An 18,029-nucleotide genomic window follows, 5' to 3' on the forward strand; every position below is an offset into this window, starting at 1 on the left:
ATGAATTTCTTCTTCTTTTTTTTTTTTGCAGCTGGCGTGTGGGATACACGCTCACGTGGACGGGCGTTTCAGCATTAAAAATAATAATAAATATATAAAATGTCAGATTTTACTGTGGGCCACATGTCTATTTTTAGACTGTTAGATTTCATCCTTTTTGAAATCCAACAATCTAGATTAATTAACTTAATAAAAAAATTATAAACATTGTTTAAAAATATAGAAAGAAATAAAATATTTTATACACACACACACACACTTAACCATCTTTCACAAAAGTTGTACTTTCAGAAAATGACAAGTGACGTGACAAAATTGGTTAAAAATTATATTCGAAATTAAAAAATAAAATTATTTTATAAAAAAAAAAAATTTATTTTTTAATTTTTTAATTCAACGTGAGCCCAAATTCACACGTGACATTTAGTCATGGTACACTTAGGCGTCACGTCATCAATTAACAGAGGTTTTGATGGAACATTTAACAGATGTATGAAAATGTCTCAAAATTATGACTTTAGTACCAGACTGCGACGAAAAAAACTTCATGTATGAAACGTTGAAAACTAAGAAATTTCAGGTAGCAAACTTAGATTAATCCCCTTCAAAAATCCTAACTAAATTATACAAATAGTTTATGTGTTATTGATCTTTTGTAGTTAAGTCCATTATCAACCTCAATTTGCGTAGAATTTTTAGTTTTTAAATTGTCACCAGTTTTTTTTTTTTTTTCTTGGTAAGCTATGTGCAAAAGATGATTTTTTTTTTTTTTTTAAATGTCACTGTTAGATGTTAAATGGCAAATTACATTTGCACTCTCTAGTTTGGGTCAAGTACAGTTTCATACCTAAAGTTTAAAACATTGCAATTTTATACAAAAATTTACGAATTTATTGCACTATTATACATCTGTTAGTCAATATATTAAATAATAATTTGAAAAGTATGAAATTCATATTTACGGTGATATGGAAGCCAAATAAGTGCCATGTGAAACAAGTCAAATTAAAATAGAATTTTTAGAATGTTATATTAAAAATAAATAATTTAAAAACTAAAAAGAAGAAGAAAAAAAAATTAATTTTAGTGGAGCGCAGAATTTCTCCTCCGTCTTTATCAACAATTGGGTCTGTGTTGTTTAAAAGGCTACTAATTTTAGTTTGTCTTTACAAAGTTTTGAGCTCTGTGTTGTTTAAAATATTGTGATGTTAAGCTCTAAGACATAATTCTAAAGTATTAGACATTTTTTGAAACACAAGATGATTAGGTGATTCATAGATTTTCAACTTGCACCTCAACATATGTAGCTCTTTTTTAGTGAAATCTTGGGATAAAATTTCTCTACAAGCTTGCAAATATGATCAATGTTAAACGCCTTAAAAGTATCTCTTGATTCTAAAGTTGAACTGAGAATAAGAAGTTCCATTACCTCCTCATTAAACCTACTATTTAGCTCTGCCAACTGAAAATCTATTGCATTATTGAAGATATCAGTGCGATAATGATACTCAAATGTAATATGACCTGTTTTTTGACAAGAACAACTAGTTCCTACTTTGTATTGAGTATAAATCTATTGCATTATTGAAGATATCAATGCGATAATGATACTCAAATGTAATATGACCTGTTTTTTGACAAGAACAACTAGTTCCTACTTTGTATTGAGTATTCATATCGGGCATATCAACGTCGTGTTTCTTACAAAATGAATTCACTTTGTCAATAAAGGTAGCCCAACCATCTAATCACAAGTTTTGAAGGACATCTTTTGTAGTACTGACTAGATTCATAGCATTTAGAATGTCTTGCGACTTATTTTGTGGTTCACGATAAAGGATATCAATGCTTCCCATGATCTCCTACAATAGATGCAAGATGAAAACAAATTCAGACGATCTGATTGCACTGTAAGCACCGGTAGCTTCCCCACGCAAAGCGTTTGTAGCAGATTTATCATTCTTTATGTTCTCAAATACTGTATAAGATGCATTGTGACACGCCCCGACCCCGTATTTTCCCCGAATACCAGGATAGGCACTTGCTGGCCGACACCCGAGGATGACGAAAGCCATTTATTAAGTGTAAATGCTGAAAATAAGGGATAAATAAGGTTTATAAATATAAAAGAATAATTAATATGCAAATACGGACCGTATTCAGAGCACACCTCTAATCTAAAATACTAAAAGAAAATAATATAAAATTGAATGAAACAAATGAGTGGGTCCTACATCGAGAGGACTAGAAGATGCCGATGCGAAAATGCCTGGACGTCGGGATTGTATGCCTCGATTCTAAGTCCTGAAGGGGGCGCAAAACAAACATGAGTGGACCAAGTTGATATATATAATAAAACAGTTATCAACGTACTAACCCCTAGGTTTTATGAAAACACAAATATAATGATAAACATAGGTTTTCCGAAACCTAGCATGTCGTGCAATGTCTCAAATCATCATTCGCATAAAATAATAATCACTAGTGAATGTCCAATATAACACTTCAGGCCCCATGCCGGCTCCCCGTCTCTGAGCACACAGTCAGAGGAAAATGCACTTCAGGCCCCTTGCCGGCTCCCCGTCTCTGAGCACACAGTCAGAGGAAAACACACTCCAGGCCCTATGCCAACACCAAACCGTCGCCCGGGACGGACCGGATCTATCCCTACGTCCCGTAGCGGAAGGGACCACTAGGTAAGTACAAAACCAGTGAACATACATATATTGAAAATCAACTTCATAGTATAAAGTCATCCATCATCTATACTATAAAGAGGTGTTCTAAACATGTTCTAAATATCATATCGTCATCCATCAGATATGCTATAAGAACATGGGTTATAGGAAAAATAGTAATAATTCAAACTAGCCTCAGTAAGCATGTTATCTCGTAAAACGTTCATAAAACATAATCATCAAATCATGCTTTTCATGTATGCATTTCTACTATCAAAACATGCATTTTTAGAAGGGATCCACTCACAGTACTTCGTTGTCGAAAAGTCACGCCACTAGCGAAGACGGAAACGCCACAATTAAACGCCCCTAAGCACATAAAGGGTACATTTAGTCAAACTCTATTCAAACGATTGAATTTGGGAAAACGGACATCGGAAACGGGTTTAGAACGTCGAAATTAGTCTAAAAGGGTCTCCGTACGAAAGCACAAAAAGTCAACAGTCAAAGTCAAAAATCAACGTTGACCGTTGACCCGGTCAACGGGTCAAAGTCAACATGTCAGAGTCAACGAGTCAAACGGGTCAACGGGTACGGGTCACGAGTCACGGGTCAGGCTTTAGGGTTTTGGGCTAGGTTTTTAAGTGGGTTGGGTTGGGTAAAAACAGAAAATGGTTTGGGTTTTGGGGCTAACAGGCCCGGAGGCCTTAAATAAGAAAAAGGGAAATGGGTTTGGGCTGCAACCAAGGCCCTAAGGCCTTTTGGGTTTTTAAAATGAAATAACTAAAAATAAAAAAAGAAAGGGTGGGGGTATTGGGCCAAAGACCCAAGTCAGGCCTAAGGCCCGCGGGGAAACAGAAATGGCCCGAAGGCCTGGGTGCCCGGAGAAGAACACCGAAGCTTCCATAGCTCCGGCCAACTTCAAACACTCGAACTAGACCCCGATCTAGGTACCAAAATGAAGCACTAGAGGAGACGAGTAATTTTATACCTTGGGTTCACCGTGAAACGGCTTGTGGTGGTCGGAAAAGCTCTCGGAACTCACCCGACTCGCCGGAAATTTGGGTGCCTTCACCCGTGCCAAAAACACTCCAAAACCTTGGAAATTAAGAACCCAAACTCAATAACCACATTTAACCAACATCTAACTTGACTAAAAAGGAAGAAACCATGCTTACCCAACCGGAAAAATAACCAAAACTCGCCGGAGGTGTTCGTGTCCTCCGGCACCGCGAGCAGGGGAGAGAGAAAGAAAGAGCTAAGGTTTGGTGATGATGATGGTGGCTGTGTCCTCAAGCAGGTGCAACAATGGGTGTGTGTGTGTGTGTCTTTCACGGGTAGAAGAGGAAGAAGAGGAAAGAGAGAGTTTTTGAAAGAAAGAGAAAGAAAGGTGCAGACAAACCAAAACAAAAGAAAAGAAAAGAAAAGAAAAAGAAAAAGAAGAAAGAAGAAGGGAAAGGATGTCACGGCAGGGGGGACAAAACAGGGGTGGGCCCCTTGGACTCACCAAATAAGGTTTAAAAACAATTTTAAAAATGAAGGTATCCTCCAAACTTAGTGAAAATACAAAAATACTTATTTTCTTATGTAAATCCCGGGACGGGTTATTACACATTGTACATATGTATCGTCACATACCGAACCATAATGAGATCCCCAACGAGTAGCTCCAAGTCAATGTATAGTACCGATTTGATTAGCTTATCTTCCCATCTCAAGTTCACAGCAGCAACTTTGCAATGTTAACTGATTGTGCAACCTGTAACTAAGTATGACGCTTTGGAGAAGTAGTAATAACATTAACAATTGGACCTAATACTAGATAACAACCACTCCTTTTGAGGCTGCAACTAATGGTAATTGCATATGATGGGCAAAACAATGTACATAATGAGCGAATGAACAATCTTTAGTAAATAATGATTGTAGCCCATTCCACTGACCTCGCATATTACTCGCACCATCATAGCTTTGACCTCTTAACTTTTTTATAGGCAACTCATGGAAAGCAAGGGCTTTCTTTATCTCCCTATGAAGTAGGGCTGGGTTCGATTCAAAACGGTTCCGTTTTTTGCCAAAATCGAAACCAAACCGAAATTTCGGTTCAGTTCAATTTTTTTTCGGTTTTTTTTCGATTTGGTTTTTTTCGGTTTCGGTTTTTTCCGGTTCGGTTTTGGTTTTTTTCGGTTTTTTATTTTTATTTTTTAAATGATGTAAATGGAAGGAACCTACCTATCAACCTCTCAATTCTCATATATCAAAGAATTGAGAGCCTCAAAATCCTGAATATATTCAAGTAATTCAACTACTTGTGATCAAGTAGAACGAATTCAAATTTTCAAAAGTTAAGCAAATACATAAACATATATTCTTCAAGGAAATGTACATCTTCAGGATTCAAAATTCAAAAACTTTAAAATTTACAAAATCATGAAATAACTCAACAAATTAATTGATCGATGCAAATCGAAAAAAAAGAAGCAATTGGGTTCTTCTAAATAACATAATCGGACTTCAATAGCGCATGCCCAATGCCCACATTCAAATTCATAGTCAAGTCCACAATAGATCTAGAAAATTCCAAAACATATTCAGAGAAAAATACAAACTTTTTCACCTTAAATTACATAAATTTCAAATAGGTAACCATACAATTAAAAACCTATGAACTGACAAATAAATAAAACCACAACCTTTGTTGCAGCGATATCGCCATGATCGTCGCAAATGGTTTGGAAGAAGGAATCCGCGAGGAGGACAGGAGAAGACTGGAGAGATAGTGATTTGGAGGAAGAGAGGAAGGAGAAGGAGAGGGAGGGGGAGAGGGAGGGGGAGAGAGAGAGAGAGGAAGCAAAGGCAAAAAAGAAGCAGTGGACGGAATAGAGAGGTGTTTGAGATCTGAAATGAAATGGGAGTGAGACGGCTAGGGTTTGTAAAGTTAAGAAATTTTATAAAGCATTAAACATAAGAAACCTATAAATAAATTACTGGTACAATTATAACAACACAAAGTCTACAGTCAAGTTGGCTTGTAAAAACCAACCCCAACCCGTAGGGAAAGGGTTCAAACCCAGACGACAACATGTATTTTTTAGTATTTATATAGGATTTTTTTTCGGTTCGGTTTTTTTCGGCCTCGGTTCAGTTTGGTTTTCGGTTTTTTTGGGTTTTCTGTTTTTTGAACCCACCCCTACTATGAAGTGTCGATGCATAGTGTCTTCAACCCACACAATGTCCAAAAAATGTTCTCGTTGAAAATTATCATTATCAACAAATCTTAAAATAATAGTCATTTGCTCTTTGGAGCAGTATCCTGTGCTTCATCAGCAAGAATACAAAAAATAATGTCCCCCCACTTCTTGACGAATTTTTCTTCTTAATATGTTAGCAAGAATGTTCAAAACCTTATCATTAAACTTAGCTGTATGCTCTGAAGGATGAAACCCATGATTCGTCATTAGAAATTATTGTCTTCATGATTTTGGATTTATCTAATTTTTTGAAAAGATAATCTATAAATTATGTATTAAAATATAAATGGTTTGAAACGTTGAAAAAAATTACCTAGTGATAACCACAAGAAAAAAAGGTGCCAGAAAATGTATCGCTCTAGAAGAGAGGACTGACCCTACGCACCGTGTCCTTAGAAGAGAGGACTGCCCTGCTCACTAGACAACAACTTCTTTAGGGAAATTGACGACATTCAGAAATAAGGACCATCAACAAAATTACAAGAATTGAACAATAAAGGTTTCAAAGGCTTCGAATCACATCCTCAAGAGAAGAGGGATCACAGGGTAGACCTCCTCTCATCAGTTGCTCACATTTAATCTTTCTTTTACAAAATCATAATGTCATTTCAGACTTACAATGTATATTCTAATGCATTTTCATTCATACTATAGCGCGCCCGAAACATCTGTATGTTTTATCCCCACCCCCTAACAGAACAAAGAAAAAAAGTAAAATTAAATGAAACAAAAGGGTGTACTGTTTCACTGGTGGGTATAAATCACCCGGATCTAAGCACCAGGTACGATGAAGGGTAAACTTAAGAAAAACCATATGCTCTCGTCGCTGTAGCTACAAACACAGAGGGCGTATGCATCATCAGTAAAGCTTTGTACGGAAACACCAACCTGCGTCAATTAACAGATATCAGCTACTCAGGTAATTTGTATCAAGAATTAAAGCGATGTGCAGAGATCTTTTTATGGTTTGTTTTGAATCATCTGCACAGATTATAAGTCATTGAACTGATAACATTAATGAATAAGAAACTCCCTGGTGTTTACCTCTGAACAAAGCTGGAGCTGGTGCATAATGACCAACAGCAAAGATGAGCAAGCGAGCCAAATAATCAAACTAAAAGAAGAATGAAGCTACTCGTAGTAACGTGATGGACTCTTCTATATTCGCCATCCAAGCAAGATTCTATCATGAACCCCTACTTTGTTGCAGAGTTGCTGAGGCAGCAGCTGCCTCTGCTATTAATGAGACAGGTTGACGAGCCTGTAGACAAGCACCTATCTCAAAGGGGTGCAACTCAGAGCCATCAAAAACAAGATTAACTCCAGGAAGGACTACTTCTCTGCTGTCTGCTTCTTCTTCCTCAACTTTTGTAGTGCTCACCGGAGGGGCTTCTTCAACTGGCCTTGTGGCAGCCTCATAAACAGGAGCTAGAGCATATGATCTAAATACCAGTAGATACAATGGAGTTAGAGAAAATTCTCAAATACTATCATAACAAAGAAGCTAGAACATACGATCTGAATACCATCATATACAAAGAAGATACATCTGAATACTGTTCATATATACACAGAGTTTCATTCATTATTCCTCATCCATGACTCATAGAACACTTCTCCCAACTGGAAATTGATTTATTAAGACACTTTAGAATACGAAACTCTTCTCCATTCATGTCCGACACTCATTTCAATGAAGAACCATGGGGATTAGGGTAAGATACTTGTAAGTGGGAAGTATCATTGTGTCCAAAGAAAAGCACAAACGTAAAAATGCAATGTACAGTTGAAGGATCATATAGCAAATAGTGAATACTATAAATGAAAATCTGGCTGTAATACTAAACATATAGATGTTAGGGAAAGGAATAAGATGCAAATATAGAAGAGAACAGTTTGAGACAAACCTTAGAATGCTTCCATCAAAGCTCAAAACTTCAGCTCGGGAACGATGTCGGTTAGCAAGTTTTAGTCTCTGATGCTCACTCGAGGCTCCTGAAATGGGAGAGGATGGGTCGACAAGTGGATTCCACCTTCCACTAGCATAATTCATGAGATGTCGTGAGAAGTCCTTTGATTGCTCCTTTTGGTAAAGAAGTTTGGCAGCAGAACCTGTTGCTTGGTACTCTGCACAAACATCACGCAACCTTTTCCTTAAGCTTTGCATTGCATCATGATGCTCAGTGAGTAAATCTTTTTGAAGTAATTGCGACGAGACCACTCTTTTACATATGTTATTGCACAATTTCGGACTAAACAGTGGCATTCCAAATTCGACGCTCAATGGGACCCATTCATACTTCTCATCATCAGGTGCAAAGTGTTCTGAATCTCTTTCTTTATAAAGTTTCAATAAGCGAATATAGCCAACTGTCCACAACTCTATCTTGTTTGCCATATCACATAAGAGAGAATTCAGTTTTGAACTTTCCTTCTCACTCAGTTCCAATTCCTCCCCTATGCAAGCAACTGAACCGTCAGAGTCCTTTAAGGGTAATGGAATATCCATGGTGATGATTCTTCCAGATTCGTCGAGGTCATATCTACTGAGGGGCTGCACTAGTACAGCAGAATATTTCAGAAGTGAATTTAAACAATGTAAAAGTACACTTCCCTTCACTAGATTTCCTTCAAACTTGCCTCCCAACCCTCCAATTGTAGAACCATCCCAAGACCACAAAAGGGCTTTCTCACAACCGGCCAGTGGGGCAGGAAGTAAGCGTAAACATTGTCCTTTCATCAGAACAACAGATAGGGGTCCACACGCCACAGTTGAGTACAAAACTAATTTCATCCAAGGTGTCATGCATGAATACGAGGGAGGCCCAAAATTAATAGGACCTGCTGGTCCAGGAAGTACTGACGAAGGTGGAAGAGGAATCATAGATACAACAATATCATAGTCACGACGAAACAACCGATCTAACGTTGCTGTTGCAAGAGACGCCAAGCTTTCACAGCGAAGGATATCCACTCGGAATTTCTTTTTCTTCTTTAAAATTTCTCTTCCAACATCTAACCCTTCAGCATGTATCGGTTTCTCATTATTCTGGAGATTCAAGTCTGGTTTAGGGACTTCAGTTAAGCTGGTGATATTTTCTGATAACGTGCCAATTAATATTTCATCACTTCCTCTATCCGTAACAGGTTCAGCCAAAACAGAACCTTCCTGAGGTATTCCTGATTTCACAGAAATATCATCATCGACATCAACTTCATGTGTAGCTAAGTGTTCTGATTTCTTAGTCAAGGTGACATCAGACATGTCAGCTATGAGCGTGGCTGCATCATTGTTTGATGCCATCATATCCATGTTCTTGCAAACTTCTTCTGTTTTCACATCAGTTGCAGCTCCTCCTGATTGAAGGCATTCCAAAACACAACGGAGGCTAAATGCATGATTTGCAAATTCCTGTAGTTCTCCTTCAAATTTTGTCCCCTCTAGCGTACTCAGATCCTTGCAAAGATCTGTAATACTAGTATGACCCAACTTTCCAGCTTCATACAGTGTCACAGCATGCGATTTCAAGCCTAAAAGAAAATACGAGAAATCAAAATGCATAAAATATTCAAGTATAAGACTCAAGATTGGAAGAACATATAAAAGCATGAAACGCAGATGATGACTGATACAAAGCACAAACACAACATTTTCAACAAAGCACAAATACAACTTTTTGTACATGAATAAAAATTTAATCTGCAAGCCTTTACGTCATGCTTGATATTCTTCATGTAATTAATGCAAATTACACGAAGTACCAAGTACCAATTTTCAAAGATGATAAATAATCCTATCAAGCAACAAGCACCACATGATTGATATTCTTTTTGAAAGAATGCAAATTAAATGTACAGGTCTATTTTTTGTAGTGTAATATTCATTGTCTTTGAGCCTCTCTACGTCACATGAACAATACCTTAGGTGTTATCTATTATGTCTTTTAGAATCCTAAGCATATTAATTTTGTCCTTCAACAATTCACGTACTTTGTAAGCCTTGAAGTGAACAGAGAAAGAACTTAAAGGTCTTGTCAGTTTGAACTTGCTTGCAAATGGTGAGTTGACTAGGCATGAGCCCAAGACACCATTGGCTCTGATGCCACAATTTTTCCATTCTCTCTCGAAGTGAATCCAAAAAACAAAAACTTCTTGTGTGATGCCAAAATTTGAATTGAGTCCAGATATCTCCTCTTGCTTTCTCTTACTCTCCATCCTACATGAAACTTATACTACACGGAAAAATTAGGATCTATTTGATGCATATCAGTTCTTCAATTTCCTTCGTTCTATCAGGTCCACATTTTCCTTTGCTGCATATCATCGGCAACTCATGTAAAGTCTTCTACAAATTTCATATGGTTAACTCTTTTTATAGATTGCTTACTGGAACGTGGAACAGAGGCTTATAGCTCCAAGATGGGACAAGCCTTTAGCTATCAAAAACATTCACAATGTTCTTAAGTATTCCAATGAATAGTACAACCTTTGGCAATCGTTGACAGGTCGCAGTTTCATCCCTTATGGAACGTCTGCTGGCCCACTAGTATGCAATTTCAAAGGAACTCAACTCTGGAATAAATTTGATCAAGTTTCTCGCCGAAGGAGATAACGGTGCAGCTCTTCCCCTCGGAAAGGTATTCCCTTATTCTAAGAGAACAAGACAATTCAAAATTCAATCTCTCTTTTTTTTTTTCTTCCTTTTTTCTTTTTTGAACAAACGATAGTATACACTAAGGTGATAGGGGAGTGGGCTAAGCCTTACAATAGGCTTGCCATAATAATGTGGTTCAACTTCGCCTTTGGTGAGAATCAAACCTAAGACCTCTCACTTACAAGTGAAGAGGAATACCACTAGACCGTAGTACCAAGTGGCAATCTCTCCTTTTCATGATTTGAATATAATGCCCAAGCGGTACTACTCCTGACTCTGATAAGTCATCCATTTAAGTTGAGCATACCTTTGTATAGAAGCAGTAAGCTCCAGCAACTTTCAAGCAGAAAATTGAATCGTTATCCTACTCATGAAAAATAGGAGATAAATAACAAATGATGTTACAACTGACACAATGTTAAAGTCAGTTATGGCACCATCTGACGTTTCATGCAAGATGGCAAGGATAGTTTGGTTGCTGCGCAAGTCTGGCATAATGATAAAATATCAGGCTGTGTAAGGCATTATGCTTAAGTCGGCTTCCAGATTACAAAGAATTGTAGACAACTGCTTAAACATTCAAGCAGAAATACGAACATTATTTAAAGACTTTAACGAAGCTGATTGAGCAAAACTAATAGTTGAGTTCAAGAAAGCCTGTTCTCCCATGTGTAAGCCAGATTCTGAGAGGGAATCTATGTCACTTCCCAACTCAAGCACATTCCACCAAAATGAGAATAACCTCCACTTTTTTGCTTGAGAAGCCGACTTGTGAAAGGTTATGTGAAAGGCTACCATCACTATAGTACTTATTGGATAAATTTTAGGACAGAGAAAAATGAGTTCATGAAAACTGTAGTGCCACTTCAAGGAAAGCCAGCATATAAAGAAAATTTGTATGAGACACTATAGATGCTGAGAGCTCCCAATGAACTGGTACAGCAGCTGTAAAGAACATGCTGGTACCACTTGCAGACATTTAAACTGATATCTATCTTAAGGTAAGGTTTCAAGCACAACTGCTTAGACAACCCACCTTATCTATTTCAACCACATGACTAGTATGTCAGCAAAATTCAGACTGCAGATCAGAAGTTGATGGTATTCAATATAATAAACTAATTCGGTCTTGAGAAGAAGAAACAAACCTGGTGAGACAGACCCCATCATAAGATAGGATGTTATGTTAGCATCAACAACAAATGCAACACGATCATGCAAAGAGTTTTCTGTCCCCGAAACATCTCCTTGTAGACTAGCTTCACCATCGGCAAACATAATTGCTGAGCTTGTACTACGACCAGAAGTATCTTCTTCATTGAGACTGTTTCTAGGAGATCCAGGTAAACTTGTATCTTGAAGCACAGATGCTGGATCAAATACTTTTACCGCCCATCCCAATCGACATGCAAAAGATGCAGCAGCCTGCAGCTGTGAAAGGTCAGCCTGTAATGTTGTTGCCAGTTCAGCAACAGTTGCATACTCGCTTGAAACAACAAAAACTGCATATAGTAACCTGAACAATAGAGCGTAGAGTATTATGATCCTGGTTCCACTGCCAGGAAACAAAATTCAAATGACAAACTAACAATTAAGGTATCTTTGTACTAAACAACTTCCTTACTCCTCTATAGGATCTTCATAAGATTGCTCCCTGTTCGAAACAAATCCTTCGAGCCTGGAAACTGAACAAGAACATTTATTAATATTTCATCACAATATTCCACCACCATATAGAATTTTGTCTCCTTAGAGAAATACATTAGAAGTTCAGTTTCATTCTTGGTGGGGTTGGTGGGAGTTCGGCATGTACGTCCATTCACAGTTTTATTTAGAATAAATGATGAAAGAGAGAAGGCACTTATACTCTAGGTTTTGGCTCAGATGGTAAGGAGTTGGGTAGAAGTACGATTGGTTAAAAGTTTGGGCTTCACCAAATACTTGAAAAGTTAAAAAAGGAAGTATAGGATTATATGTTGAAACTCCGTACTGGCACAACTATCAGTATATAGAACTGTACAGTGACTAGAAAAACGATGAACACAAATGCTAGCTCCAAATTAAAAAAATAAAAATAAAAAGTTGATCAATGAGTCAATGACCATAAACCATTTGTGTAGGTTTGGAAGGTAAATCCATGTAAATATTTGGGCGTCTAATCCAATGAGGTAGTATACAAAGATGAAATCAAAAAGGTCAGAATTTGCATGCCAATTGTTCATCCATACAACTTACCTTTAAAACGGTCATCAGGATATACAGGGACATCAAAGTATACTAATCCTCGTTGGTGAAGACCTTTAATAATATCTGGATCGAAGAGAATATATGAATTTGCTTCCTCTTTACATATTTTATCTATTGTTGCCGTTTCCTCCTCCGAGAGTTTCTACAAATACAGGAAATTACTGTAAGGTCGTCCAAAAAGCACATATCTAATGACATTGTCGTTTTGCAGTTCTCACCTTAAATTCTTCCAGCGTGAAATTCACGAGACAAATTCCCCACCACGGTTCAATTGTAAAATCCACAGGTTGTGTAGGTAAAAGTTCTTTTGCAATTGACTTGTTCAGCTTCCACATAATTTTCTGGATAGCTCAAAATAAAGTAAACAACGGGTAAGAGAATATGAAGTTCCATTTTGTTGTGTAACTATATAGTGCCTAAAGCTGAAGCACTCTTTAAGGTAAAAATATGCATTGCCATCATAAAATTATATAGAAGAAACTAAACAGTATGTCTAGCATTAATAGGAATAAAATTACAAGGCAAATGACAGTTGACACACAGCTCATTATGCATGACCTAAATCAATTTAATCTTGTGATGCAGAGCAGCAGAGTACCGACCTTCATCTGAAAACTCTAGAAATTCATCTAATTTAAATATACAATTTGCAAGAGATGAACAGGAAAGACTTAAGGGATGCCAGCTCCTAAGTCTCCAAATTTGGAGACTATAATAAACAAATGCAAACTTCAATTTTTTATCCCCTAGGATGTCTTGCATTAAAGAAAGGTTGGACTGAAAATTTGTAAGATAAGGTGTAGTTGCTCTAAACTATGCCAAAAATTCATAAATTGTGATACTTCATATATGCCGGGGTGCCATGCAATGTTTGTATCCAATCTAGATACCAAGTATGCACTATGCATGCACCGTAACATGGACCATAAACAAAACGATCAAATTGATTAATACCTTAGATCTGCACTTGTTCATTATATCAATAAATTCGTTTCTCCCTATCCCTGTAAGGCGCAAGGCATCCGCAGCACTAAAATTGGGGATGCTGTCGTAAGGTTGTTCTGCAAAAAATGTGATATGCATGAGAATAAGCATAAGCTGATGAAGTGTCTCAGTGAATAAATATTTCCCAAAACACACTCTTAGCACACTTGTTCAACTTGATCAAGCTGTATCAGCACCAGATTCTCTTTTATTTTCTGCCTTTTCTTTTTAAATGCAATGTAATTGAAGGGCATACTCTAAGTTAAATTTTGTACATCTGATGAGAAATAATGTAATGTTTTGTTGCGTCTTTTACTCGCATACTAAGCAATCACATGTAAGACCAATTAGCTCTTTCAACTTATTGCTTTTTCTAGATCTCTAGTGATACAATCAATCCTTTCCAACAAAAAAAATCCGTAATCTAATCCCTGTGAAGCATGGATACTCCAAAAATTTTAGATCTTGCATGTCAGATACGCTACTCCACCAGATATGTCCTGGATATAACCGATACTTCAAATCCTAGTTGCTAAAGTAACACTATCCCTTTCGTATACCTATATAAATATATATAGAGACTTGTAAACTAATAAGCATCATCACCCATTTAAGTAGCATCTTTTAGCCAAATTCACGCCCTTGTGACAAGTTTCTTACTTAGATGTTAAAAATCTTCATTAGCATACATAAAAAATGTATCTATGATAAATTGTGTTAAGTTTGAAGCTCAGGTCTCCAATAATTTAAATTGATACTGCATAAGCAGGACGCAAAATCTTTGAAAGCCATATGACAACAATTAATAGTTCCAGCACAGTTTATAGTTTATACGCATCAATCATTGCTCCAGCAGACGAAATCCACAAACTATACCTTCAATCAGACAATTATTCTAACAAATAAGAGTGTTGCAAAATTAAAAAATGGCTAAGACACCTACTTTCTAAGAGAAACTGTCATACAAATCACAGTAAAAACAGTAAATAGCAGGAAACTTCAGCATACTAGGAAAGGATTTGGTAAATAAACTAATACCATTTCTCATAACTTCAAAAATCATATCGCAGTAATATCTGAAAGGGGATACCCTCATTACACGGCAAACATACTCCGCAAGGTGATAGGGAAATAGCTGCAAGTAATAAAATAAACACATTAACTGCAGAAACCTATTAAGTAAAACCAAAAAATAAAAACCTATATTGCTCTGATGGCTGAATAAATTCATATGAAAATGAAAGGACGAAGCAAAGTATCAATTTCATCCTAGTTGTTTACATAAACAGTTTTTAACCCAAATAAATGCAGAATCAAAATCGAAAATTCAAAACTTAAATATTCTCCAGTTGGTCTCCAAAAAACTGAAGTTGTAAATAGTGTAGCTCTTTTCATTATCGGAAAGAAAGAGGCTTCCCTAGCATGTAAACTAATAATGCAACTCAACTCAGACCAATTCAAAGAATGGACTTCGAATGAAATTCAAAAGTAAGAAGCTCACTGCTAAATTCCTTCGCAAGTACCGCATCATGTCTTCATAATATTCACTTTCTTTGCACACTTTCCGAGCAAAACAAGTGTTCCATGGGAGTCGTTTCTTTATGCAATGCTCAATTACCCTGCACGGAGTTAGCAAATTTAAGCCAATACCAGAAACCAAGTACAAAACCACACTATTTTAAAACCTAATTCGTCTACTAAACTACTAGTGTAAACTTTTTTATGAAACATGACATTCCAGTCCTACCACTTTCTCGACAAAACATTAAACTAGGAACCCAAAACTATCATTTAATTCACAGTCCGAAGTACTTTAACCGCCTATTACAAAGAGAAGAATGGAAAAAGCATTAGCTACTCTAACCTTCTGTGCCATTCTTCTTTGGAAGACAATGTGACTTGAAGCCGTTTCGGGAGACTCTCCCACGGGCATTCTTCTTTGATTGCTTTCAGTAACAACTGTTCCTCGATCGTTGCCGGAGCGCGCTGCATTTCCACTCAATTTCCCGGTAAATTGAAAATCAATCACTGCCACATGCAAACAATTCAAATCATAAACCCCAAAAATGATTAAAAAACCAAATAAATAAAAAACAGATCCGGAAAAAATCAAATTCAACTGCTTTTATTTACAGATTCCGCTGTTTTCTTACGAATTTCCTGATCGAAATCAACAATGGCGGCAGAAACCGATCGCATTTCCCGGAGAATATTGATTAGTAAATGGCAGTGATGGATCAGTGGATTGTGAGAGTGAATGAAGTGAAAGAGGAAGATTATAGATACCTGATGAAGATTCGAGTACGGTGGAGTAGCAAAATTAGGGTTTTTCAATTTTGGTGCCTTGAGCTGGGAAGATCTGAGAGGAAATGTGAAAGTTCAAGTTTCTGAAATTTCGTATGTCTGAGGGGCGACCTGTTTTCGCTATTGTGCAATGGGATCGTATGAGGAAGGTGTCTGGATATAAAATTACATTTATACCCCTTAGATTTGTTAGAAACTTCAAAGCATATTCTTGTTTAATCTTTTGTAAGAGCAAGTCCGGGGCCTTTAGCCTGATGTACCGTGGATTGCACAGGAGCAAATTGCTAGGGCGATCAAGTCCAGCCTATGCGGGCTTCAACACCAGAGGGGGCTTGAGCGACAGGCCCAGCAAGAATCGTTGGTCCGAGAGTCCGAGGTGGAGATGATGCAAAGCTAACGTCAGGGCTCACTTTTTGCTCCTCTCCTCCTCGCTGCTTGCTTCCTCTCTCTCTCTCTCTCATCGCCCTTTACTCAGAATCGTGAAGAGGCCTCATATTCGAACCTCAATCGGAGAACCACGAGCTCCGTCGTCCGATTCACCAATCAGACCAAGCTCATTGATGTCGCCCTCCATTTGAACTTCGTCCTCCTCGACCTTGATTTTGATGGCACAAGCCTCATCTCCGACGACCTCGTCATCTCCGAAGTCGCTTGTTCGTTTAGATTTTCCAATTCGAATTATGGGTTCTCTGCACTCGAAGTGCTTCCCACACCCCCCCCCCCCCCCCCAAAAAAAACTATTTTTAATGTTGGAATTGCATTTCTTGAATGCCCAATTGTGAATCTTGAAGTTTAAATCGGTTTCAAACATTATGGGAAGTAAGAAAATGGCCAAGAGATTGTCTTTAGGTGGCATAATGAGGAAGAAGGTATCTGACATCACCAATTTGCAAGCTGCGAAAACGATGAGTGATGAGGACGGATTTGCTTAGTGAGTAAAATCTAATATTTTATAATAATAATAATATTTTATTGTCGATTGTCATGGCTATTCAATTTTAGGAGTGGAGATGTAAAAGACAGTTATTGTTCATTAAGGGCAGTTACTGTGCACTGGGTGGATTCAATAGTGAATAACCTTAGGAGGTCTTTGCAAAACTGGAGTTGCTCTAAGGACACACGGGGCAATAAAAGGAAGGGCAATGAATAATCAAATGGGTGTGATATCCACACGCTCCTTTTTACTTCTCACACATCTCTTATTAATTTATGTCTGTTGATCTTCTTTAATTCATCTGATTCGATGGTTGAAAACTAAAAAAATGTTGGAGAATTAAAAAGAGGTCTTTGGATATCACAGCCCTAATCAAATAGTCCACGCGTTTGCATGTTTTTTTTTTTTTTTTGGCTAAATTGGAATAATAGTCACCATAATGATAGAGTATTCGAAATATAACTCTCGTGGTGATAAATTTCATATTTACATGATGTCAGCTAGGATTCAATCTCAAAATTAACATTTTCATCCACTCATTCATCCAAAGTTATGAATCCAAAATTTAGAAAAATCAAATCCCGACTACTTTCCTAAATTAAAAAATATGACCAGTTGATTCCGCACCCAAATGACTCAATGACCTCCAATTTCCACAGGAAACCCACCAAATTTATGAAGCCATACCATGCTGCTCCTCCAAACCAAATCCCTAATCCTCGCCTTCATGGGCTCCCTCTTCTTCCTCTCTCACCTTTCGAGACTATCCATTTCGTCGTCCAGGTCTCTACAGCATTGAGGGAAGCAGCTGCTGCAAAGAGAATGCAGAAACTTATGCGTCCGTTTGGCACAAATATTGCGTCAGGCAATCAACTCTTCTATGTAGGAAGCATTGTGGTTAGGAGTGTGCTATCCACACACTCCATTTTACTTCACACACACCCTTTGATAATTTATGTATGTTGATCTTCTTCAAT

General features: G+C 37.4%; 1 protein-coding gene and 1 long non-coding RNA gene across 3 annotated transcripts; both read right to left on the reverse strand.

The window, feature by feature from the left end:
• Positions 1-2,100: 2,100 nt before the first annotated feature.
• Positions 2,101-4,148, reverse strand: LOC148694635 (uncharacterized). The gene is made up of 4 exons (XR_015965698.1): positions 3,857-4,148; positions 3,670-3,776; positions 2,986-3,047; positions 2,101-2,304 (listed from the first exon to the last, which is right to left on the reverse strand). It is a non-coding gene; the product is annotated as an uncharacterized LOC148694635 (long non-coding RNA).
• Positions 4,149-6,415: 2,267 nt separating this feature from the next.
• On the reverse strand, positions 6,416-16,260 carry LOC137718331 (uncharacterized). 2 transcript variants are annotated; one of them, XM_088698458.1, is made up of 13 exons: positions 16,099-16,201; positions 15,968-16,002; positions 15,679-15,842; positions 15,316-15,433; positions 14,853-14,949; positions 13,785-13,891; positions 13,049-13,171; positions 12,819-12,972; positions 12,208-12,268; positions 11,732-12,099; positions 7,837-9,460; positions 6,974-7,371; positions 6,416-6,817 (listed from the first exon to the last, which is right to left on the reverse strand). In XM_088698458.1, exons 3-12 carry the CDS (start codon positions 15,804-15,806, stop codon positions 7,116-7,118), a joined length of 3,036 nt encoding a protein of 1,011 aa, XP_088554584.1. In that variant the 5' UTR covers positions 15,807-15,842; positions 15,968-16,002; positions 16,099-16,201; the 3' UTR covers positions 6,416-6,817; positions 6,974-7,115. The 2 variants fall into 2 exon arrangements, with proteins under 2 accessions (XP_088554584.1, XP_068313956.2); XM_068457855.2 differs by lacking the exon at positions 15,968-16,002 and having other exon boundaries at positions 16,101-16,260.
• Between the last annotated feature and the right edge of the window lie 1,769 nt (positions 16,261-18,029).

Source organism: Pyrus communis, chromosome 8 (genome assembly GCF_041283825.1).
Source record: "Pyrus communis isolate YQ-2024b chromosome 8, ASM4128382v1, whole genome shotgun sequence".
NCBI classification, from domain to species: domain Eukaryota; kingdom Viridiplantae; phylum Streptophyta; class Magnoliopsida; order Rosales; family Rosaceae; genus Pyrus; species Pyrus communis.

Bases quoted from the DNA above. Each gene is read 5' to 3' on its own strand.
- LOC137718331 (XM_068457855.2), bottom strand. From the start codon at position 15,806: ATGCAGCGCGCTCCGGCAACGATCGAGGAACAGTTGTTACTGAAAGCA. The intron at 13,172-13,784 runs GTATTAATCAAT...TGAGCTATCCAG, and splicing joins TGAACAAGTGCAGATCTAAG to AAAATTATGTGGAAGCTGAA. The intron at 9,461-11,731 runs GTTTGTTTCTTC...ATTTTCTTTTAG, and splicing joins GATGGGGTCTGTCTCACCAG to GCTTGAAATCGCATGCTGTG.